Below are 25,748 nucleotides of genomic sequence, written 5' to 3' on the forward strand. Positions count from 1 at the left end.
CGCAAAATGCTATGGTTGTACATATGGCCCCAGGTGCGATATCTGCCTTATACAAGAAATATATCCTCTCAAAGTGGACTGGAAATGCCTTTGGTCCCGTTAGTTTGATTGCCAATACTTTTCTTCTGGTCCGGGGAAGCAAGCTGGAGTGGTGGGGATGGTCCTGTTGGCCACGTACTTCCCCGGACGGGTCTTCCAGACACAGGCAGAGCTGCCAGGCAGACTAATTCCTTACGCATCTCGATGAAGGCATGCACATTCACACTTGCTAACATCTACGCCCCAAATGACCCAACAGAAGGCTTTCCTCCTGGATGCTGTGGGTGGGGTGATGGCCACCCCTGACACAGACATTCTTATAGGGGGCAACTTTAACCAAGTCCCAGATGTACTCCTGGACTTATCGGCTTAGAAGACGGGGCAGACAGGGGCGTTCACACTGACAGGCCTCCAATGGCTGGGGGACATGGGGCTAGTAGACATGGGGCTGGGAGACATGTGGCAATTGCGATTGGCTACAAGCTCAAGTACTCAGGCAAAGAATAAGAGAGATTGAGGGGTTGCAGTGCAGCAGGGTGTACCAGGATGAGCAAATTGCTCAAGAATTTCAACACTTCTACTCTTGGTGGTGTTAGCGGTCTTTTATAACCATAAAAATCTCTCAAAGTGGTAGCTGTGGAGTTCAGCCTTCAGGCTCATCTTAAAGGAGTGTTAAGCAGCTTGTTTTACCAGTTTATTTCCCAACCGCTGCACAACAATGTAGAAGGCTGACTTAGTATATGGTGCACACTTATGTAAGTGGTGCACCTCATACTGGTAAAACAAGCTGCTTAACACTCCAAGATAAGCCTGAAGGCTGATCTCCACAGCTACCACTTTGAGAGCTTTCTATGGTTATCAAAGACCACTAAAACCACCATAAGGGTTGCCTGGATTAGTGCAAGGTGCACCACTTAAATAAGTGTGCACCATATACTAAGCCAGCCTCCTACATTGGACAATGCCCACTGGTGTCTGGAGGTACTGTAGAGTCGACGATGACCTTGTCACTGCAGCTGTGAGGACCAGGAGCGGTGCACGAGCTGTCCCATGTCGGATGTCCGTGACTAGGTGGTTGGTGTCCGGCGGGAGCACCAACAAGCCTTGATAGCCGCAACTGGTGTGGAAGACGAAAAAGGAGCAACATTGGGACCAACTGACTCACCAACAGCAGGAGAGTCGGAGCAGGCCCGAGCAAGCAGGGGAGCCCCCTTGAAGGAGTAGTAGTCCCTCAGGAGGACCAACAGGCAAAAGGCACATGAGTCGCAAGAGGGCCTCGAGCAGCTCACCAAAGATGAAGGCCCACGGTGCAGAGGATGTGGTGAGGAAGCTGATCTTTGAAGGAAGAGGTGCTGGAGGCTGTAGCTAATTGTAGCCCAAAGATCTCTGGAGTGCAGAGACAATAAGCCTTGGCAAAGGCAAATCGATGCAGTGCACAGGGGTTTCATCCCAGCAGTTCCGACAAGGGATTTTGGCCTCAAAATTGCAGAGAGGACAGGTCAGGCCTCGAGGGAGTTGCAGAACCACCACCTGTGTTGCTGAACCTCGGGAAGTGCACACTTACAAAGCCTGGAGAATCGACTCAGGGGTTTGTAGGGGTGTCCTGCTCATGCAGGGGCATCCTCCCACTTATAATCAAGCAGCCTGCCCTCAGGACTGAAGAGCCTGCCATAGGGGGGACTTATAGGTTTAAACTGCAGTAACCTCAGATATAAAGAAACTTATATCTGTCGAGAGAGGTGCAAGCACCAACTCATACAGGCTGCAATGGCAGGCCTGTAGTCACAGTTTTAGTGGACTCCCATGGGTGGCACAATACATGCTACAGCCCATTGGAGACCCCTGGTGTACCTATCCCTTGGTACCAGAGTACCATATACTAGGGACCTACAAGGGTACACTAGTAGCCAATTTTGGAGGTACCAAAGTACTTACCATGTCAATTTGATAACTATGAGACAGCGATCACGAATTGGCAATCGAAAGAAAGTAATATACATGCCCCTCAACAAAGTCAATCTAGTCGCATGCGGCGACATAAGGCATCCAGATTAAATAGTGGCATTCTCTGCAGCTTCACGACGAAGGAGCAGCAATTTTTTATTGAAGGGATTCAGTTCATTTTGATATGCTATGGTGCTTTTTACGCATTGTCCTGAAGAGGCCTGAAAGTGTAAGGCAGAAACGCGTCGACCACCTATATCCAGGATTTTCGCCAACCAAAGAATTTAAACAAAGTACTAACTTTACTGTAGACCATTGCTTGAACTAACTATTATCAAAATTTACACATTACATATGCAGGTCTGTTGTATTAAGGTGTTCTTACCTGGCGACTTTCTTTCCCTTGAGTAATAGATTTGTCAGTCATTGAACGTATAATGTTCACCAAGCAAAAGCTCGATTGATCTTTTTGAATTTGTATAAATATACAGTTTCTAAAATAGTGTTTTGATTATTTAACACAACTTGTGTGCATGGGATTGTTTGTCAAAATGTTGGTGTTGAAACCCTAAAACCGTAAAAACATTTTTTGTATAACTCTTCGTCAGTTATTTTCTTGACTGTACTACAACGATGCCTTGACAATAAATATTATTGATAAGACAATTTTCTAAGTTAATCTACGTAATCTATAGTTCGATTTATCCGACATATAGATAATTAATAATGTTATCTGTATTAAATCTTGAGTGAAGCTATCCTGCTAGAGTTATTTGCCCTTTTCTTGATTAATCCTGGCTGTGTTTCAAGGTTTGTGCAAAAGGAACAATCAGGGTAGGTTATAACTTGCAAATACCACCTAATATTACGACTGGGTCTCCGGGCTTTGTGCTCACGAGCCAGCCCTCTCCTCCCTCTATGAACATAAGGCAGAAGACCAGAGACGAGACTTGCTAACTGAAAGTTGGATCTTGGCTGGAATACTGCCTATTCCTTAACAAAAACAGCCTAATCTAGTAGAGAACAATGAAGAAAGACACAGGCCGAAACACATTCAAACAAGGATTAACACATTTATAGCTCCTCCTCTGGGGGTTACTGGCCCTATCCACGAAGGCCTTGCGGAACGACGACTGCCTGAGTTCCCAGATACTGGTACCATCCTTGAGGCAATCCAGGCCTCTCAAAGTGCACTGGAGACTAAAATTAGAGAGGTGGGCATATATGTGACTCTCCTCCTTCAGTACCTTCGAAATGTCACAGAGCCAGTTTCTGAGGCGGAGAAGTCGGTCTCAACCTTGGATGATGAAGCGGCAGATCTTAAAACAAATTTGTATTGGTTTCTCTCCACGGCCAAAACCCTTGAGCACAGAGCTGATGATGTGGAGAACAGATCGAGATTTAATAATCTTAGATTCATGGGATTCCCAGAAGAGCCTGAGTAGCCCGCTCCAGAGCAATTTCTAGAAAACTGGATCAGCTCCTGGATTCCAGAACGGAAGCTCTGATAATGGTTCACGATTGAGTGCTCCATAAGTCATTGGGCACAGAAACCACCACAGGGTGCTCCTCCCTGCCCTATAATTGCTCAGACACTAAATTTCAGAGCCATAGTCCTTTGAGTAGCACGAAAAATTGAAAACCTGGCCTTTTAGTATACCCAAATCATGATATTTCGGGATTGCACCAAATGTGTCCTGAAACAAAGAAATGCTTCTTGCTATTAAAAAAAACTCAATGCCACAAACCTACTATATATGCTGATTTTCCTCACTAAACTTAAAGTGATCTATAACTTCCACTACCACTTCTTTGAGACTCCAGAAGCGTCGTGGGAGTGGGCGACGGAAAGGAAAGAGCTTGGACGCTTGATCCCAGACACAATGTTCCACCTGACCAATGGGACCAACCGCCTCCGATCATCGGACAGCCCAAACCAATAAGTAGAACATGATCTAGCAGGGGCATTGGACATCCCAGGGTCTCATCGGACTATTTGGGGACCGGCTGGAGCTGGCCTGGCACTGACGTAAGATGGTGCCTCTCAGCCTTTGCAGTCTCTTCTAGATTTAAACGAATCCCAAATGAAAAGTTCAGATGATGAAGGTCCACTGTGACTTTGACACTTTGATACTTCTGGGGTGGAAAGGGTAGGAGGAGTTGCAGCCTTGACAGACCAGGCAGCTCAAGTTTACCATCTGAAAAAAAACACTGTGGGTACCACAGATGTATTAGTAATGCACTACTCCACTAAAGGATCCTATATAGGAGGTCATTACTAATGCCCCATATACTTTAGTATAATGGTTGATCTATGGGGCTTTTGTTAGGCAACAGACATTTCTGGGATTGAAGTATGGGATGGGGGATTGTTTGGGGGTGGAGAAGTTATGCGTGTTTGTTTATGTCGCAACATTGTGGTTGTGTTTGTTACCCTAAGCATCTACAAATGTAATTTCTACATTCAATTGCAGTCAGGGTGGACCACTGAGTTACTATGCTTAATAGTCTGAATGCATGGTATTTCCAAGCAAAAGACTTCCCAACTCCTAAATTACCCAAGACTCAGTTCTTGGTCATGTCCTGGAATGCCAACAGATTAAATAACTGTATATAACAGGCTACTGTCCTCTGATATGCGAAAAGAGCCGCACCTGCTGTATTTACGCTAAAGGAGAAACATTTGTTAGGTTTGAAGTGTCCCTTTCAGGCACGCTTCAGTTATGACAGAGTGCCTCATACTTGGTTTACCAAAGGTACCAGAGGGGGTGCAATACTTCTTCAAAAAGTTTCCCCTTGGTGGTCTCTGCAACTACTTTTGATTCCCAAGGAATATAGGAATTGAGGGTTCTTTTGAAGGGAAACAGTATTACTCCTTGAGCATTTATGTGGTACCTCAACACCCCAGACCAAATTTGAAGCGGTTGAAACAGTGATGCTGAACTTCCCACAAGGCATCACCATTATAGGAGGCAATTTTAATGCCTCACCAAAACAAACATGAATTCTATTAGAGTTTCCACTGATGGGAAGGGCTAGACTTCTGAGAAATTGGATGACCTAGCCTGGGTCTTGAGTATTATCACAAATTCCGAGGGATCCTTTCTCCCCGGATGCTAGATCTGTACTGAGAGACCAAGACAAACGGTGCTTCCCCCCAAACTAGATTCAGCCACTGTTGTGGCCACAAGGCTAGACAACGCCCCCTCACCCAGATCAATGTGTCTCAAACAGATCCATCTCTTTGATGAAAATGGAGAAAAAATCTTTGTGAAAGTTCTGGCAAACAGGCTCAAGTGTGTTCTAACATCACTGATCTACCAAGACCAACATGGCTTTATGCCCAATCATAGTACCTGCCATTGTATGCACCGTGTGCATGTGGCACTGGCCCGCCTCCAAAATATTTAAGATCCTTGTGCCCTTGTACTCATTGATTTTAAAAAGGTATTGGATTCTGCTGACTGGTCCTTCTTCTATAAAACCCTTGTGCATATGGGGATTGGGGTTCGATTTAGGAAATGTGTGAATCAACAGGGTTCTCTCAAACCCATTCCAGATTCGTATGGGAACCCGGCAAGGTTGCCCATTGTCCTTACTCCTTTTTGCTATCACAACAGAACCTCTAGCTCAGTTGGTTCGTTATGATGCTCAGATATGGGGCCGGCACTGCGAGGGAAAGACAGAGGATAGGATAGCTCTATATGCGGATGATGTGTTGCTTTTACTATCAGGGCCTCACTATTTACAACCTGTCAGCTGATATGAAGAGGCCTCAGGGCTCAAAAGTAATTGGACTAAGTCCTTGCTGGTTTCACTCAAAGGTGATAATGAGACCATAAACTGTCGAAGCTCACGTCTAACAGGACAACGAAATGGTTGAGACATATTGCCCATTTGTAAGGCTTTAAGAGATGGGAAATATTGGCCATTACAAACTTGAGAGACGTCTGGAAGGGGTCGGATATATAATCGTTCCAGGAACTTCAAACACACTTTGATCTCAATAACTCCCAATTTTATAAATATTTACAACTTCATCATGGTCACAGATGTAAGGTTTATTTTCTATAAATGTGTTAACCATGATAAAAATGCTGCCCTTTGTTGTTATTAATAAGAAGATCAGAGCAACTAGCTCATATAATGTTAAACTACTTAGTTCATCAAACCTTAGAAGAAAAAGGTCCTTCAATGACTGGTGTCAGCTGCCAGAGGAGAGAGTAATAAGTGCACTGTAGAGCTGGTAAGATGATCTGTAAAGAAAAAAAACATTTTAGTGTGCATGTGACAGGCGAGTGCCAACATTTCATTAACCAGTCTACAGCCCAGACCATACAGCTTGGGCTCAGTCCTTCGCTGTACGGCATTCATAAACCTTGCATCAAAGCATTCGCAACTTTGTCTAATGGTCAAAGAACTGTTAATCATTACGCCAGTCTGAACAAACATGCTTCTATGCCTCAATGAACTTACATGCAATTCACAGTAATCACCTGGTTCCAGAATCATGAAAATAGATAATCAGATCATGAAAACAGACTTACTAAAATGGATTAGCCTCTACCGCCGAAAACTGAATGAAATGAGATAACTGAAAGTCAATATATCTTCAAAGTTAATAAAATTCATATCCTGCATTACTCAAGTTATGCCCTCTGCTTCTCAATTTGCTTCAACTTCAAATTGCTTTCGGAGACACACTCAACATTCAAAACACACTTAAATTCATATGAGGTTGAGATGTCAGTGTAGTTCAAGTCAGTGGGATCACCCTATTTCCATGACACCCACTGTAAACTGACTAGCATTTATGTTATGTTAGTGAGTTTGTAAGGCGCGCAGCAACCCCAAGGGTTTCCCGGCACCAGCCTGAAAGGGTGAGGGAAAGTAAAAGAACTACAGATTAAATAACCAGGTTTTCAGCTGTTTACGAAAATTGACAAACTGTTTTTTTACATAAAGAAATAGGAAGGGAGTTCCACAAGAAGGGTCCTAAGTAAGCAAAGGAACCACCGCGCATATGCCTCAGTCTCATTCTAGGGACAGTAAATTTAAACTGAGGAGTGGAACGAAGGGTACGTGAGGGTACATAGGGTTGGACTACATATTGCAGGTAATGAGGGGCTGAACAAGTTTTGATTTTAAACATATTGCTCAAGGCTTTGAATTTGATGCGATTCTCCACCTTAAGCCAGTGAAGGTTACGAAAAAAGCCTGAAGTAGAGGCAGTCCTAGAGGCCTGGCAGAGCAATCTGGCCGCTGCATTTTGCACAATCTGCAATCTTTGTATAACCTCCTTATTGCAGCCCAGCTTTAAGACATTACTGTAGTCCAGTCCAGATGTTATAAGAGCCTAGACCACAGTTCTCTGAGTGGAAAGGGGCAACATCCAAAGAATCTTCTTCAGCCATTTAAGAATGGTAAAACAAATAGAGGCTGTGTTCACTACTTGCTGTTTCATAGATAACTGTACATCAATAATCACGCCAAGATTGCGTACGTAATGAGCAGGCTAGGGTAAAGCACCCATCTCCAGGGGCCAGTGCTGAAGACCCCAAAGATCTTTTTTTTCCCCTAAGATCAGAACTTCAGTTTTTTCTCCGCTTAGCTTGAGTAGATTGACCTGCATCCAAGACGAAATCTTCCTCAGACCAAACTGGAGAATAGAAGATTCAGATTCCTTAGCTGTCGAAAGGGAAAGAATTAGCTGCGTATCATCAGCATAGGAAAAAATGGACAGCCCTGCCTTTTCGGCAATAACAGCCAGCGGGCAAACATAAATATTAAACAAAAGAGGGCTCAGAATCGAGCCCTGGGGCACTCCGTACGGAGAATGATGAGTTTTAGAGCAGGCCATGGTGGAAAAGACCTGAAACCTGCGGTTGCTAAGAAAAGAGTCAATCCATTGGAGAGCAAGGCCCCCAATACCCAAGGATTGCTATGCTTTCAGTATCACGGTGTGAGATACTGTGTCGAATGCCGCACTCAGGTTGAGAAGAATGAGGGCCACCGTGTCACCAATGTCCAAACGGTGTCGCAACATTTTCGTGACGCCTAACAAAGTAGTTTCAGTAGTTTATGACCCTCAAAATGAGTGCTTGTCGTTTTGTGGGTGGAAAATAATACTAGGAAAGATCTTTATGCCACCATCCCATTAGTGTCAAACAACCCAAGAGCATCTCTGCCACATGAGTGTAAAAGTGTCCAGCTCCCACCCATCTACCAATAGAACAAAGGGAGCCACATCTTTGCCACAGCTTTTTGGACCATTTACAGCTTGGAGGACAGACAGCCAGGACAACAAAAGCCCTGCACCCCACTACCCTGGCAAAGGAGCGCTTGCCATATGTAGCGCTACCCACATGCCTGGTGGAATCTTTGTGAAGATAGTGAAGCCGACTAATAAACCCCATCTCTGCACTAGTTGAAAGGAGGGCTCCTGGGAAAACTCACAATATGACAATATGAGATACATTTGGAGAAAATTCTTCTATGCAGCACCCTAGGAATGTTTCAGACTGGACCGTCTCTCTTCTCAAGAACTCAGATACCACTTCAATTGCAAACTCCTCACTATCTGTGCCATCATTCTACAGGGATTCAACTGGCAGTCAAACAGAAAAGCAGGAACAACATATCGTACTTCGCAAAATAAAATATAACATGGCTTGCATTACCTACAAGGTCTCACATATTAACAAACCTCTATATCCACTCACTAGCATAAAACAAAATGGAGGCACCAAAAACCTGAGGAGTCTACATAATTTCACAATTAAAGCCAAGAAAAAGCAGCCTTATGATACTACAAAGCAACAACCACAATATGGAGCTCACTGCCAGTTGAGATCAGACTTTCCGAATCCTTACTGAGCTTTCCTGCTTAACCTACTTCTAACTTAATTCTCTGCACCTTCACACCAATAGTAAAAGTTCATTTCAATACTTGTCCCCTATCCATCACTTTGCCCACACTCTTTCATTGATAGCAGTTCCTCCTCCTCTCCTCATACCTTTACAGACATACCTTTCCTAGATAGCCTCTTTTCTGGAATTCTGGGGACATTTTCGACAGTGCCTCTCGGTTTCTAATTCTGACCTCTTCACACCTACCTTCTTTACCAACTCGCCTCGATACAACTGTCCCAATTACTTCAAACCTTTTTTTCTTGAATGCTATTTTCACCCCCACTTGACTTTAATCTTAACCTCCTTTGGTAACCAATCAAACAAGTTTTAATTGTTTGCTACAATGCTTATCTTCTTTTCTCATCTTCTATGTAAGGTGAAATGTTTTGGACTTCACCTAGTTTTAATCTTAACACACTAATACCCTTTGATGGAAAGCGATTTAAAAGACTGCATATACAAAATATATCATTTAAATTCATAAAGCATAAACAAAGACCATGCCCAAAGATGCAGCATACACCTAATGCCAAAATCTGTAAAGCCGAAGGCCAAAGCAAAAGGCTTAAGAATAAGAGAACCACAGTGCACACTAAATGTCTCCCACGTTTAACTATACATCCAAAATAGACCATCACTGAGTAACAATGTTTATACTTGCAGCAGTACGACAGACTTAATGTTGTTACTTCCTTCTTTCTAACACTCATTCCAATATAGTGAAGGACTTATTTAGAACACCAATTTTGACATGACCAGCCATTACGTCAATTATCTAATTTACAACCAATGGCAATCTGGTCCATTGTTTTGGAGTTATTTTGATGCTGTCCATTTGATGTGTCAGTCAATAGGGGAGAGGAGTTGGCCTAATGGCTAGGGCGGTCGACTGCGAATCTGGGGAACTGGGTTCGAGTCTCGGCAATGAAGCTGAACATCCTGTGATTCTGGGCAATTCACTTCATCTACCCGTGCCTAACAAAAATTAAATGTGTCCTCATGTAATGCAACTGGTGCTCAAGTAAAGCGCTCTGATACCCAATTCGGGTCAAGTTTGCGTTGTATAAATAAAAATAAAAATAAAAATAAATACACAATTGCATTGGTCTACATGCGGCACAGTGTGAAACAGCAGCACAGCTGAGTAATGCATAAGTTACAATGTCCGTTATTGCATCATCTGCCCTGCTGGCCACCATGCTTACCATCTCTAAATCTTTTAGCCTAGCCTCTGTGCCCCCTATTGTCCACCCCATTATTTTTTAAGACATCACTCTTCCAACCTATTCTGGTACCCTCATCGATATAACAGGCTACAGGAAGAACAAGTGACTGGGAAAGCCAACAGACAAACCCAAGGTGCCAGAGACACAGCTGTCCAAACAGCCCCGTGTAAATGACCCCCGTCCATGGCTCATTGATACCCATTTCTTTTCAGTAAAAGAGAAATAATTGGTGGTCACTTTACTTCAGAGGCACTCCTGTAACATTATTCTGCCTGATGAAATTTTTTAACTTCAATTGCAAGATGTCTCATTAAGTAAGAAGCTAGTTTTGGTAGACATCAATTGAGGGAAGAGGGTGCTGAGGTATGCTCTGTCCAAAAACGGTTATTACACTTTTGCTCCTCATGTTGCAAACTGAAAATTATTTCATCTAAATATCAAAAATAGAAATCATATTACGTATCACGCTCAAAAAGACCAGGCAGCCGGAGGAAATGCATCAGGCATACTATACACTTTGTATGCAGTTGCACTTTGCGCCTAAGATGAAAAAGGAAAATGTTACTTACCCTGTAAGAATCTCTTCGTGGCATGTAGTGCTGTAGGTTCACATGCACATGCTGTGCATACTCCTGCCATCTAATGTTGGGCCCAGCTGTGTGCAAGTTGCTTTTCTTCGAAGAATTCTTCTTAAATCACAATGTAAGGTGACTCCACCTATTACTGGTAATGAGCATGGGCATCAGCTCCATTGCTAGATTATTTTCCGCAAGGCGAATAAGGATGGGAAAAGTACACGTAGCGATACAGAAAGGGAGATGACCCTGCAGAAAAATAAAGAAAAAAGCACCGGCAATATCAAAAGGCTTCCAGGGAGGAGGGTGGGAGCATGTGAATCTACAGCGCTACATGCCAGATACTTACATTTTCCATTCGAGGCATGTGTGGCTGTAGATACACATGCTGTGCTTAGACTGTAAAGCAGTCCTCCTCTAAGTGGTGGCAAGCCTGAGGATGTTGTGGAGGATTGAAAAAGTGTACATTATACAGCCTGGCAAACATTAAATTGTTGGCATGTCTATACATCCACACATTACTGTTTTGTGAAAGTGCGTGGAGTACAGCAGGTAGCAGCTTAACATATATCAGTTATTGGAATGTTTCCTAAGAAGGCAATAGAGGCTCCTTTTTAGGTCTCGCGAGCCAAAGGCTCGAAGAGACATTTTATATGAGGGATTTTCAAAGTGCTACCCACAGTCTTTTGGCTGGCCTAATTTAATTTAATTTAATTTAATTGTGGGTTTATATAGCGCTAGAATCGACTCCCGGAGGAGTATCTCCGCGCTTCGACCGTTGGGGAACCCGTCCTGGCTCACCCTGAGAGATGGTCCCTAATGGGTATCTCTAAGGTGCGACCAAGCATCCCCGGCGGTCTGGGGGGGCCGTTGTGAAGATGAGGCAAGCTAATGCCCAGAGTTGCCGAGTGTAGTCCCTGACTGGAGTAGGCACCGAGGCGAGAATTATCGAGCCCGCTGACCCTGGTCCACGACCCTGCCGTGTCGGGAATCGAACCCTGGTCCCGGGCCGTCCTCTGCTTACGGGTCTGCCGCCTCTAACCAGTGAGCCACACCTCTCCACTCCACTAAACCTTGAGTGCACGATCACATGCACGTGCACAGCTGCTCCTCTGCTCATTGCATTCCCCCCTCCCTTCTCACCCAGCCCTTTGATGCTCTGCTCGATTACTTTCACTTTTGCCGCTTTGATGTTTGATCGCAAACGCGATCACTTCCGCTTGTTTTTTTTTTACAACAGCACATCTTTTGTCATGCGAAGTAAGCAACCATTTTACCTCTCATAAACGTGTCCGGCCAGCAACAACGATAGAGAGCACTTAAAAAACACACCCTTGGGTCAGGGGACACACGTCACACTCCCCCCACACCAGTACAGCATGTTGGACACGGAACGCCACTGCTGCTGAAAGCAATGAAAGCGAAGCGACATGCTGTAAAACGCTATGCCAAGGCGCGAGGCCTACACAACCAGCAAAGACAGCCTTTCACTATTTGCAACCCACTTTTGTAAATACCTCTCAAATCCTTCCTTAAAAGGATGGATTAGAGCCGGATGGCGTTGCATAATCTGCAACAGGAACAATTAGAAGCATGCATGTTAATGCAGAGTACATTAATGGCATGCTTTGAAAGCGGGAAAAGTGGGTCATTTCTATTAAAAAAAAAAAAGTTCAATCGAAACATTTTATGAACCGATGAAAAGAGGAATTAGCCACCCGCCGCAAGCAGCAAGAACAGGTCTAAATCACACCACTCATAAATCGGGCAGAGTTCGCCTTTCTCCAGGTCTATAAAGATCATTTAACAAGTTACTGAAACCAAGTAGGGCCATGAACACAGCGCTCATGGCGCATAGTAAGAAATCATGACAGCAGGCGGAATGGCTATATAAACACATTCTTCAATAGCTGTTAAAATAGCACACGATTTGGGAAAAAGGGGGTGGTGATGGACAGAGTTTCTGAATGATGCAGAATACTCTTACCAAGTCAAGAGATCATGGTTATAATCCATCACCGTTTTTTAGCTCACTGCACCATCCCAGCTCAGAACCTGGCTATATGCAAATTAGTCTGTACCTGTCCCAGTGCATGATGGGAACAGGGCAAACCAAACTACCAAGCTAATTCTTACACTGGGAAGGAAACAAGCTTCCGGGGACCGGTTTCTGGCATCACAGCCTTCGTCGGCCGGCTTGCCTGAATCCTGATGGTGCAATGAGCAAGGGACTCACGTCTGAGCATACCCTCCCACACTGAGTGTGGTTAAAAACGATTTGGGAAAAAGGGGGTGGTGATGGACAGAGTTTCTGAATGATGCAGAATACTCTTACCAAGTCAAGAGATCATGGTTTTAATCCATCACCGTTTTTTAGCTCACTGCACCATCCCAGCTCAGAACCTGGCTATATGCAAATTAGTCTGTACCTGTCCCAGTGCATGATGGGAACAGGGCAAACCAAACTACCAAGCCAATTCTTACACTGGGAAGGAAACAAGCTTCCGGGGACCGGTTTCTGGCATCACAGCCTTCGTCGGCCCGGCTTGCCTGAATCCTGATGGTGCAATGAGCAAGGGACTCACGTCTGAGCATACCATCCCACACTGCTCTGGGACAGGTACAGACTAATTTGCATGTAGCCAGGTTCTGAGCTGGAATGGTGCAGTGAGCTAAAAAACGGTGATGGATTAAAACCATGATCTCTTGACTTGGTAAGAGTATTCTGCATCATTCAGAAACTCTGTCCATCACCACCCCCTTTTTCCCAAATCGACTTTATCCACACTCAGTGTGGGAGGGTATGCTCAGACGTGAGTCCCTTGCTCATTGCACCATCAGGATTCAGGCAAGCCGGGCCGATGAAGGCTGTGATGCCAGAAACCGGTCCCCGGAAGCTTGTTTCCTTCCCAGTATAAGAATTGGCTTGGTAGTTTGGTTTGCCCTGTTCCCATCATGCTCTGGGACAGGTACAGACTAATTTGCATGTAGCCAGGTTCTGAGCTGGGATGGTGCAGTGAGCTAAAAAACGGTGATGGATTTGTGGAAATATGGATTTTTCTGATCAGTTATGTCCCCTATCTTGGACCCCAACGGTTTCATGTATGAATCACAAGTATATGTATGTCCCCTCCAGTTCCAGTTATGAAGACGCAAACACATGTGCGTCCACCGTCAACATGTCCTCTGTCAGATCCGCCAAGAATAGGCCGGATATTCCATTCCTAGGTACGAAAGGCCACCGGCTTTATATGGTTCACTTATGCCATTTTACAGTCCAGGCAAGTAGGCCCTGATTCTGTCATCAAACTCCTCTTGCCTTCTACCTCTGAAAACTCCAGTCTGAGCCTGCATCTGTGACCATGAACTTTGTCTCATTCTCTGCGCGGCTCACGAAGCCTGACATCAGCCTATTCTCTGCCAAGAACTGTATTTCACCTTCGAGTTATCTGCTTCACTCCTTAGCCGATGCATTCCTGTCTAGTAGTTTAAGTAAACATTCTTCCAGCTACCGAGCAAAAGGCCCGGTTTTTCTGTCCTCATGCAAGTAATTCATAGTCCTGTTACCATGGAATATTCCTACCCCCTCGCATTTAGTGTAGACACTTAGACGCTTGTACACGCACGCACAGTCAGTATAGAATAGATTCTGTCCGAGAGTCCTTCTTTTGTGGATAACATAGTTCTTTAAACATAGGATGTTAGATATGATTTGGGATTAGGTTGACTTGACCCCCCAGACTTTTCGTCTCCACATGTAGAGCTAAATGTCAAGTCCCCTTCACCCCCGAGTTGCACGTCAATCACACGTCATGCTGCTGCGCGCGCATCTATGCCAAGTATTATCTTATAGATCCACCTATATATGACATCATAACCAATTATGTTCCTTTTTACTCCTTATTACGCCCATTTTCGGTTACGCATATGAATCGTCATTTTCCTTATCAATTGTTACGCCTGCTGCATTCGCTTCATTGTAATGTATGTACTATAAAAGTCATTTCTTGTCAATAAAGTATGTACTTCACTTCCTGAACCCCCGTGGTGATGGAACTTGGAGCAACCGATTATAATCGATCATTGGAATAAAGCCCATTCCGAACCTCTATACCACGGATTCTGCCTCTTATTTTACTGAGCTATTTTATTATGTTTCCGTATCAAATTAAGTCCCGGTAATGAATTTTATTTACCACATGAATGGCGCCCGAACAGGGACACTTTCTCATCTCACGCGCCGGCGGTGAGTTGCAGGCCCGGTCTCCTGCCACAGCTGGACGGACAATAACGCGTACCAGCAGGATTTCCTGTATCTCCCTCCGGTCAAGCGGGGGCGACTGAGGCTGCGATCAACACCCAGACGAGGCGGTGAGAAGTGCGAAGTATCCCGACCAGAGCCTAGCTGAGAGAGCAAGATCCGAGGTATACAGAGGCCCACCAGTTCGAAGTCAAGTCCAGTTTCCGACGAGTCGAGTCGAGTCCAGTCCGGTTCAAGTTCAGTTGCCGAGGCCTTCCGTTTCCGAAGCTACCCGGTGAGTACCATTACTGGGGAGGCATTTCTGACATGCACATAGGTTGTGCCGGTCAAGACGGGTTTGGGTACACAAATCCGGTCTGCACTGTTTTAGCAGTGTATATGTACTGTTTAGCAGTATATCAAGTATTCCGAAGTATCTAGTTATTGTCAAGAATTATGCTTGGTGATTAGTTATGCAGACGATCATCATTGTTGGTTATTTTAAAGGTTAAAAAATGTTTAATGTTTAATGTTTAATGTTTTTGAGTACGTTCTGCATATCGTGGTATGAATGGTTGTTCATTATTGTGCTTTTGTACTAAGTGTGTTCAAGATTAAGTATCGGATCAGTTGTCAATATGCCGCTCTTTTCGAAATTAAGACAGATCACTACTAGAAAAGGGGTACTCGAAGAAGCCGTCCCTATTCCTCCTAGGGACACCCCAGGGCACTTCATGTATCACAAACATGGCTTAGACGCTATATTATTTCTTGATTTATGGGTAGACTACACCAAGGAATTACCAGAAAGTCAGAGGTGGCCCGCAGCGGGGACCTGGGATGCAGAGTGCATCATGAAAGTCGAGGAAGAGTTATGGAAAAGGAAAGTCAGACAGTCACAGAAAGACGCCGTTGAGTTATGGCGTAAAGAATCTCATAGACGTACAGAAAAAGCACTCCGACAGGAAGAAAAGAATAAAGAGAGTTCAAATAAAGTTCGAGAAAATTTATTAATTGAGGAAGGTATCCGAGTGAAATCAGAACAAGTAGATAGACAAAGAAATGCCCTTATGAATGGTATGTATCCCCTTCTAGCCGAAGGATTACCTAAGGCTACTCCAGAGATACCGAAAGACTTGCCACCCCCATTATTCCCAATAAAGGTACATCCTAAGGGGCATCCTAGAACCGCAGAAGATGTTTTTCTTTCCTCATATTTAGATGACGCAGCTCCCGAATATGCTAATTCCGCCCCACATAGACTGCATACCAGGGAGGTTCAACGCCAAGATCCAGTACCCATATCTCTACAGCAACAGATCGAGTCACAAGTTCCGGCAAGCACATCTGTTTCTGCATCTGTTCCTACAGCTACTTCTATAGCTGTGTCCACACCTATAGTTGCTGTGTCACGTTCAACGAATCCTTTCACACCTGACACCCCAGATGGGGCTACGGGAGGTGCTACCAATATTTTTTCTACGCCACCCAGAATAAATAAACTTACCTTCCAAGAGTCGGCACATTCACGTACCCCCAAACTCATAAATGCCCGTACGCTTAAGGAACTTCTTATAGATTGTAGATATGACCCTGTGCCCGGCAAAGAGGACGAAATGATCATGGCATCATTACGTATCAGACGAGCCGCAGTATATTTAGGGAAGTTACCAGGAATGACTGCGCATCTAGATAAAATATATCATTTTGTCCAAACAGGGCGAGATCCAGAATGTATTAACAGAGCTATGGAATACCAGAAAGTGGAGATACAGGGGGAACTGTTACGTTTCCTCATAAATTGTGTGATCAGAAATCAAGACCGACCGGGGGTAGACCCGGAAGCAATGCAAATTCTTACCAGATGGAGCCAGAATATATCAGAAGGTAGACATGATAAACAAAATTGTATAATAGCCATGTGCCGAAAGATCCGTAAAGAAATAGAACGCCTACACGAAGAAAGATTAGAGGTAGACGAGTTCGAACAAAGCGAGGAGGAAGGGTCAGGACTGCCCGCGGGACAGTCAGACACCATAGCCTATGTAGGTAGAGGAAGATCTTGTAATAGTAATAGATGTCTTATTGACCCGATACGTCCGATATGTCCAGATAATAACAGGAATTTCCAAATACCTATAATTAATATAAGGTCTAACGAGCATTCGTTCCAAGCCGCCGACAAACTACTCCGAGAACGAAGGGGTTATCATTTTCTCGATTCTATGGATGAACAAGATTTAGCCAGGGCAGCTGTCCATTGGGTGGACAGTCCCGGAAAATATAGTGATGATACAGTAGCACGCACATTTTTGAATCTCACCCCAGATGAACAGCGGTTAGCTGGGATTTATATGATTCAACAACTCATTATACTATATCAGAGTCAGCATTCGGACCCTGGTCCCTTACCTGACATATTGACTGAATTGCTTATGAATAGATGGAGAGGTTCAGGTACTAAATTAATTAAAGAAATTCTAGAATCAAGAAAGCAGTATATTCTTTTTGTATGTTCAGACCGTGTCTCATTGCCCGTCAAGGAAAGGACCACGTATTACATGGATAGACAGAATCCCTTACGAGAAGTGCACCCAATAAAAGGCGAGGACAACGAGTTTAAGCGCGTATTTGTATATACGCCCATATCGAAAATAGAATTGTTAGAAATGAAGAAAGTGGTACCCAGTCATGACAAAGATCCAGCGGGTTTTCACCGAGAAATTAAAGACATGTTGCTCATGGGAGAGTATACCTATCCCGACATTATGACAATATTAAAGGTATTGATGCCTGCTGGTATTTATGAGAAACTCAGGGAAAAAGAGTGGGAGGTAGGAGACCAAAAGATAGAATGGTCAGTATTAGAAGCGGAAGAAAAGGCCCGAACTGCGGGAGCAGGACTTGGGGATAAAACTAAAGCACTACCAGGTTTATTAGTACAGGTTCTGCCACGTTTATTAACTACGAAAAAGGAAGATTGGGGTACAATTTCAGCCTGTAAGCAGAAGCAAGATGAAGACACTAGTGATTACTATGCCCGATTTGAAAAATGTTTTGGTATAAATAGTGGCATAAAAGCAAGTAGCGAATCATACCCACATCTGTTTGTAACAAAATTAGTAGAAAACGCCCTGCCCCAAGTAAAGAATAGAGTATTAAAATTCGAGAGTACCTGGCAAGGTAACACTCCATCACAAATGTTACAAATGTTACAGTACCATCACAATAGAATTAGAGAGGAACAAGAACATGAACACAGACGCATGAAAGACACGAAAATGAAAATGCTAGTTTCTCAGACAGTTCCAGCTGAAGGACATAAAAAGGGTATGACACATTCCGGTGATTCAGCAGGACCTGTAAAAGGGACATGTAATTATTGTAAAAAACCAGGTCATTACGTACACGATTGTCCAGTTTTGAAACATAATATCACCATAGGTAAAACACAAGAAAGACCACGGCCACCTAGCCAGGCTCAGAATGAACAAGGAGCTCCGCAGCATGCACAGTCCATGCCAGCTTCACAACAGTCTATACAGTTTGTGCCAGCTGCACCAGCGCTGCCTGTTGCTGCCACACAAACCACGACACGACAACTGTACCAGACCGCACAGTACGACTATCCTGATTACCAACGGTACGCATGAACCAGCCTAGAGAGGGAAGTTGACTTACCCCTTATCGAGATCCCTGTAGATCAAGAAGGACCTTATGTACATAGTGAATTATTAGGCCAAGATAGAAAATTTTTACTCGATACAGGGGCAAGTCGAACAACCATAAAACGTAGTGAAGTTCCAGGGGCACCCCTCTCAGGCTCTCAGAATATTTCCCTTGGTTTTTCAGGAAAACCTATTGTTAATGAAGTGTCACAACCTCTTCCACTTACGATAGGACCTTTGACCCGAACTACAGATTTATTGCTTACTAAATCATGTCCAGAAAATCTGTTAGGAATAAAAACACTGAAAGCTCTAGGAGCTATAATATGTTGTTCTCCGGAAGGAGTAAGATTATTTTTACGTGATTTTAAAGGGCACTATGTATCTAGAGACATGGATCCCCGACTGCAGACTTTACCCACACATCTATGGGCACAAGGCCCTACTGATGTTGGATGCATGAATATTACACCATATCGAGTCACATTAAAGGCAGGAGTGGTACTACCACGAATGCGACAATACAAGTTACCACCAGATGCTGTAGTGGCTTTACTACAAATCATTGACGAGCTCATTGCCCAAGGAGTAGTTGTGGAAACAGACTCCAATGTATGTAATTCACCGATAATTCCGATTCTTAAACGAACAGATCCAAAGGCCCCGCCAGTATATCGACTGGTTATTGATCTGCGCGAATTAAACAAATGCATTGTGCCACAATTTCCTGTGGTCCCAGATATCTCGTCATTACTGACAGCTATTGATTCCGAAGCGACATTCTTTACTGTAATTGATCTCAAGAATGCCTTTTTCAGCGTCCCAATAGATCCGGAAAGCCAATATTTGTTCGGTTTTAGTTTAAATGGGCGTAGCTTTAAATTCTCACGCGCACCTCAAGGATTTACAGAAAGCCCCAGCATCTATAGTCAAGCACTGAAACGAGAACTAGACAGTATCCACATGCCAGTTAACACTGCTTTGCTTCAATACGTCGATGATCTGCTGATCACCGCGAGAAGCGAACCGGAATGTGAAAAAGCATCACTGACAGTTTTACAATTTCTAACCGAAAAGGGGCACAAGGTGTCCCCTTCTAAGCTGCAATTCTGTGTCCAGCGAGTTATTTATCTTGGACACTCGCTGTCCAAGGAGGGAAGGCAGCTTACACCCGACCGCATTCAGTTAATAGCTAACATGCCAATACCCAAGACACAAAAGGAGGTGCGGGCTTTCATAGGCCTCACGTCATATTGCAGGCAGTGGATCCCTCAGTATGCATTTCTAGCAAAACCACTCATTCAGTTGACAACACAGGAGGCAGCCACATCGACTGTTCTCCCTTGGACTCAGGAACATACACAAGCTTTTGAAAGCCTAAAGAAAGCTTTATGTCAAGCACCTGTTTTAGCAACGCCATGTTACAGAAAACAGTTTACACTCTTTGTTACAGAACGCGAAGGTACTGCCTTGTCAGTACTCACACAGGAACAAGCAGGAGCACACAAACCATGTGCTTATTTTTCTAGTACATTAGATCCCGTAGCTCAGGCTTTGCCTGCATGCCTAAAATCAGTAGCAGCGACAGCTTTAGCAATAAGACAGAGCGATGCCATAGTATTAGGACATCCATTGACAGTTCAAGTACCACACGCAGTAGAGGTTCTTGTAAATAGAACGCAAACACAACACTTGACTATTGCGCGACTTACAGGGTACGAACTTACATTGTTTCAGCCACATATAGAAATCAGACGCTGTAACACATTGAATCCTGCCACACTTTTACCTGTAATCGGAACAGACCCACTAGCCCATGACTGTATTGAAGTTATTACTATAACGACGAAACCCAGACAAGACTTAACCGATGTCCCATTGTCAGATCCAGACCTGACATTGTATGTAGATGGTTCATGTATGAGAACAAATACAGGAGAGTTGGTGGCTGCTTACGCAGTCACAACAGACACCGAAATAATTGAAACTGATCGCATAAATATCTTGTCAGCTCAAGCCGCAGAGCTTATCGCTCTGACACAAGCCTGTATCCAAGCCACAAATAAAGAAGTCAACATATACACTGATTCACGTTATGCATTCGGAGTTGTACATGACTTCGGCGTGCTGTGGCGAGAGAGAGGTTATTTAACTTCCCACGGTGCCCACATTCAGCACGGACTCCTCATTCATGCCTTATTAGATGCAATACATCTACCCACTGCAATATCAATTATGAAATGTAAGGCTCATACGAAGGTTACTGATATCATTTCTCAAGGCAATGATCTAGCCGACAGAACAGCTAAACAGACTGCTCAAACTCAAACCTCCGACATGACAAAGACAATAGTCCCGATGCCGACACATTGTATGACAGTTAAAGATCCTACTCTTGACGTAATTGACATACAGACACATGCTACACCAGACGAAATAAAGAAATGGACTGAATTAGGAGGGATCCAAACGGACCAAGGATGGATGATGAAGGAAAAGTCTGTGTGGTTCCTTCCTGATTCAATGGTCCAAGTTATAATTAACACTATACATAGTCCAGCACACCTCGGAGAAAAAGCTATGCTAGACAGCATTCAACACATTTGGTTCAATAAACATTTACGAGCAGCAGCCAAACAAAAGGTCCGTACCTGCATGATCTGTTGCCAGTTCAACCCGGGAAAAAGCGTTCCTGTAGAACAGGGTGGATTTCATCCTCCTAATCACCCTTTTGAAGTACTCCAGATGGATTATATCCAGATGGAACGATGTCGAGGATTCAAATATGTTCTCGTAGTTGTCTGCGCTCTGTCCCGTTGGACGGAGGCATACCCGGTTTCAGATTACACTGCCCCGACTACTGCCAAGCAGTTGGTTCGAGAATTCTTCCCACGATACGGTTTACCACGTGTTGTTCACTCAGATAACGGCCAGCCGTTCTCATCCGAACTAATGAAACATGTTTCACTTCTGTTAGGTTATCAGTGGAAATTCCACTGTGTCCGACACCCCGAGGCAGCAGGTCTCGTAGAAAGACATAATCAGATACTGAAAATCAGATTGTCCAAAATATGCAGAGAGAAAGGTGTCGACTGGGTAGTAGCGTTACCAGTTGCACTCTTTTACATAAGAATGGTAGCACACTCTCGAACAGGGCTATCCCCGTATGAGGTGATCTTCGGCAGACCACCAAATATGTGGGGGACGCCTATACCACGCAAAATAACTGATATTGACTGTAATATGCTGACAGATTACTTGGCTTCCTTGATGTCTGCACTACAATCTTGTCGTTCACAGGTAGCTGCAGCCTTTCCCGACAACACTGAGGTGAAACCCCATGACGTAGTTCCGGGGGACCTTGTGCTTGTGAGAAATTTCGACCGAAAGACTCAGCTGGAGCCCAGGTGGAAGACACCCCAGTTGGTCCTGCTGACCACAAGGACAGCCGTGAAGATCGAAGGCAGAAAAGGATGGATTCATTCAAGTCATATCAAGAAATTTCATGGACTTCCTGCAGATGTAAATAGCCCACCTCATGTGTCTTCACCAATTGACTCAAAACTACCTTTGGCTGAGGCCGACAGCAAGGAACTCTATAAACTAAAACTAAGGCCTAGACCGTCGGACGATTTGATTGTTTAAGTCCTCTCCTAGGTGAAGCGGTTGAATCTGTCTCCGACATGTATCCCCTAGACCTGAATCATGGAAAACCACGAAAAATGTTGAAACGACGGGCGTATTGTAAATCACTGCGTAGCCATTGCATAGTGACATTATTAATCTTGTTTTTCTTAAGTCTTTTAATAATTACTGCAAGTATATTGTTGCACATATATTACCCTATTGCCAGAAATGTTTACAATATTACTGCTGAACATTCTTTTAGTGACCTACCGCCGCATGAATTGTCTTATAGACTTGCGCTGCGCAATAACACTTTCATTAGTATGTTACATCATTCCCATCAGACTAGTAATGCAACTAATTGTTGGGTGTGTGGCCGGCTCCCTCCCTATCAGAATTATGAAGGAGTCCTGCCTTTCTTTCCACATCCGTTTACACATAATGGCTCCTGTGGAGCATGGTTTAGTTTAATCAATTCCATAGACTCAGACACAGCAGTTTATCAAGACCAGTGGGTATGGGGAAATCTGAACCTAGTTTTATTCAAAGTCTGTTACCCTGACAAGGAGGGTCGCCCCAAAGGAACAGGAACGGATCTAGAAAATGAAGTATATGGATTAGGTAACTTTACACCTAATCTCATGATTCTAAATGTCAAATCCGAAGTTGAACTAGTTTTACCCACCATGTCAGTATTCCCAGCGAAGGGTGAATTATGTGTAAGAAAAGTTGGTTCCATACATATGGGCCATAGTAAATGCACTACTATAGTAGAATTCAGTGATCAAGGCAAATCTTCATTTAGAGCTTATCGCCACTCCTACTTTATATGTGGTCAGACTGCATATATGCGTCTACCTCTAGATTGGGATGGTACCTGCTACATTGCATTCCTTTTGCCACCTGTTTTCCTAGCTCCTCCTGATTATTACAGAAACATTCATTTAGTACACAATAGAGAGCGGAGAGATCTCCCAATTGTCGATTATACTGAGACGGCATGGGACAAGTATGTAGATTTCAATAAAGGCATTTTTCCCTATATAGGTACTGTTACTAATAGTAAGCTGATACGTAGATTAACTAGAACCCTTGAAGCAGTAGTGAATGAAACTATTGCCGCCCTAGGCAACTTGACAGAGGAGCAATCTGCGATGAGGATCGTGGTTCTTCAAAATCGTCTTGTCCTTGACGTCATCCTGGCCGATAGGGGCGGAGCCTGTAGGGTCATCGGATCAAGCTGCTGCGTATTCATACCAGAAAATTCGCCATCTGTATATAAAGCCATAACTCGCCTTCATAAGATTGTAAGCCAGATACACCAGAACCCAGGCACTTGGACTTGGTCCAGTTGGTTTTGGAGTGTGATATCAGCCTGGGGATGGAGAGTTCTATCCTTCCTAGGTATTGGCCTTCTCATACTATTCAGTTGCTGTCTATGTCTACAATGTGGACCAGCGATCTGTGGTCTGTGTGCCACATCGTGTATTCCACCACCAAGATTTCATTCGTCACGGAAGAAGAAAGAAGAACAAATGATGTTATATGAACAGATCAATGGATTGATGAAGATTGATATCTCTTAACGGGCAAGTAGGGGACAAGGAGGGAATGTGGAAATATGGATTTTTCTGATCAGTTATGTCCCCTATCTTGGACCCCAACGGTTTCATGTATGAATCACAAGTACATGTATGTCCCCTCCAGTTCCAGTTATGAAGACGCAAACACATGTGCGTCCACCGTCAACATGTCCTCTGTCAGATCCGCCAAGAATAGGCCGGATATTCCATTCCTAGGTACGAAAGGCCACCGGCTTTATATGGTTCACTTATGCCATTTTACAGTCCAGGCAAGTAGGCCCTGATTCTGTCATCAAACTCCTCTTGCCTTCTACCTCTGAAAACTCCAGTCTGAGCCTGCATCTGTGACCATGAACTTTGTCTCATTCTCTGCGCGGCTCACGAAGCCTGACATCAGCCTATTCTCTGCCAAGAACTGTATTTCACCTTCGAGTTATCTGCTTCACTCCTTAGCCGATGCATTCCTGTCTAGTAGTTTAAGTAAACATTCTTCCAGCTACCGAGCAAAAGGCCCGGTTTTTCTGTCCTCATGCAAGTAATTCATAGTCCTGTTACCATGGAATATTCCTACCCCCTCGCATTTAGTGTAGACACTTAGACGCTTGTACACGCACGCACAGTCAGTATAGAATAGATTCTGTCCGAGAGTCCTTCTTTTGTGGATAACATAGTTCTTTAAACATAGGATGTTAGATATGATTTGGGATTAGGTTGACTTGACCCCCCAGACTTTTCGTCTCCACATGTAGAGCTAAATGTCAAGTCCCCTTCACCCCCGAGTTGCACGTCAATCACACGTCATGCTGCTGCGCGCGCATCTATGCCAAGTATTATCTTATAGATCCACCTATATATGACATCATAACCAATTATGTTCCTTTTTACTCCTTATTACGCCCATTTTCGGTTACGCATATGAATCGTCATTTTCCTTATCAATTGTTACGCCTGCTGCATTCGCTTCATTGTAATGTATGTACTATAAAAGTCATTTCTTGTCAATAAAGTATGTACTTCACTTCCTGAACCCCCGTGGTGATGGAACTTGGAGCAACCGATTATAATCGATCATTGGAATAAAGCCCATTCCGAACCTCTATACCACGGATTCTGCCTCTTATTTTACTGAGCTATTTTATTATGTTTCCGTATCAAATTAAGTCCCGGTAATGAATTTTATTTACCACAGATTAAAACCATGATCTCTTGACTTGGTAAGAGTATTCTGCATCATTCAGAAACTCTGTCCATCACCACCCCCTTTTTCCCAAATCGACTTTATCCACACTCAGTGTGGGAGGGTATGCTCAGACGTGAGTCCCTTGCTCATTGCACCATCAGGATTCAGGCAAGCCGGGCCGACGAAGGCTGTGATGCCAGAAACCGGTCCCCGGAAGCTTGTTTCCTTCCCAGTATAAGAATTGGCTTGGTAGTTTGGTTTGCCCTGTTCCCATCATGCTCTGGGACAGGTACAGACTAATTTGCATGTAGCCAGGTTCTGAGCTGGGATGGTGCAGTGAGCTAAAAAACGGTGATGGATTAAAACCATGATCTCTTGACTTGGTAAGAGTATTCTGCATCATTCAGAAACTCTGTCCATCACCACCCCCTTTTTCCCAAATCGACTTTATCCACACTCAGTGTGGGAGGGTATGCTCAGACGTGAGTCCCTTGCTCATTGCACCATCAGGATTCAGGCAAGCCGGGCCGACGAAGGCTGTGATGCCAGAAACCGGTCCCCGGAAGCTTGTTTCCTTCCCAGTATAAGAATTGGCTTGGTAGTTTGGTTTGCCCTGTTCCCATCATGCACTGGGACAGGTACAGACTAATTTGCATGTAGCCAGGTTCTGAGCTGGGATGGTGAGGTGAGCTAAAAAACGGTGATGGATTAAAACCATGATCTCTTGACTTGGTAAGAGTATTCTGCATCATTC

The 25,748-nt window shown here is 44.1% G+C and overlaps 1 protein-coding gene across 1 annotated transcript in view; it reads right to left on the reverse strand.

The window, feature by feature from the left end:
- Nucleotides 1–25,748, reverse strand: part of LOC146805567 (cohesin subunit SA-2-like) — a 627,511-nt gene that overhangs the window by 160,922 nt on the left and 440,841 nt on the right. The window contains exon 22 of the mRNA XM_085622843.1: nucleotides 6,156–6,239. Coding sequence (XP_085478969.1) covers nucleotides 6,156–6,239 — 84 coding nt within the window. The remainder of the gene's footprint in view (nucleotides 1–6,155; nucleotides 6,240–25,748) is intronic.

This window comes from Triturus cristatus, chromosome 8 (genome assembly GCF_964204655.1).
Source record: "Triturus cristatus chromosome 8, aTriCri1.1, whole genome shotgun sequence".
In the NCBI taxonomy this organism is placed as follows: Eukaryota; Metazoa; Chordata; class Amphibia; order Caudata; family Salamandridae; genus Triturus; species Triturus cristatus.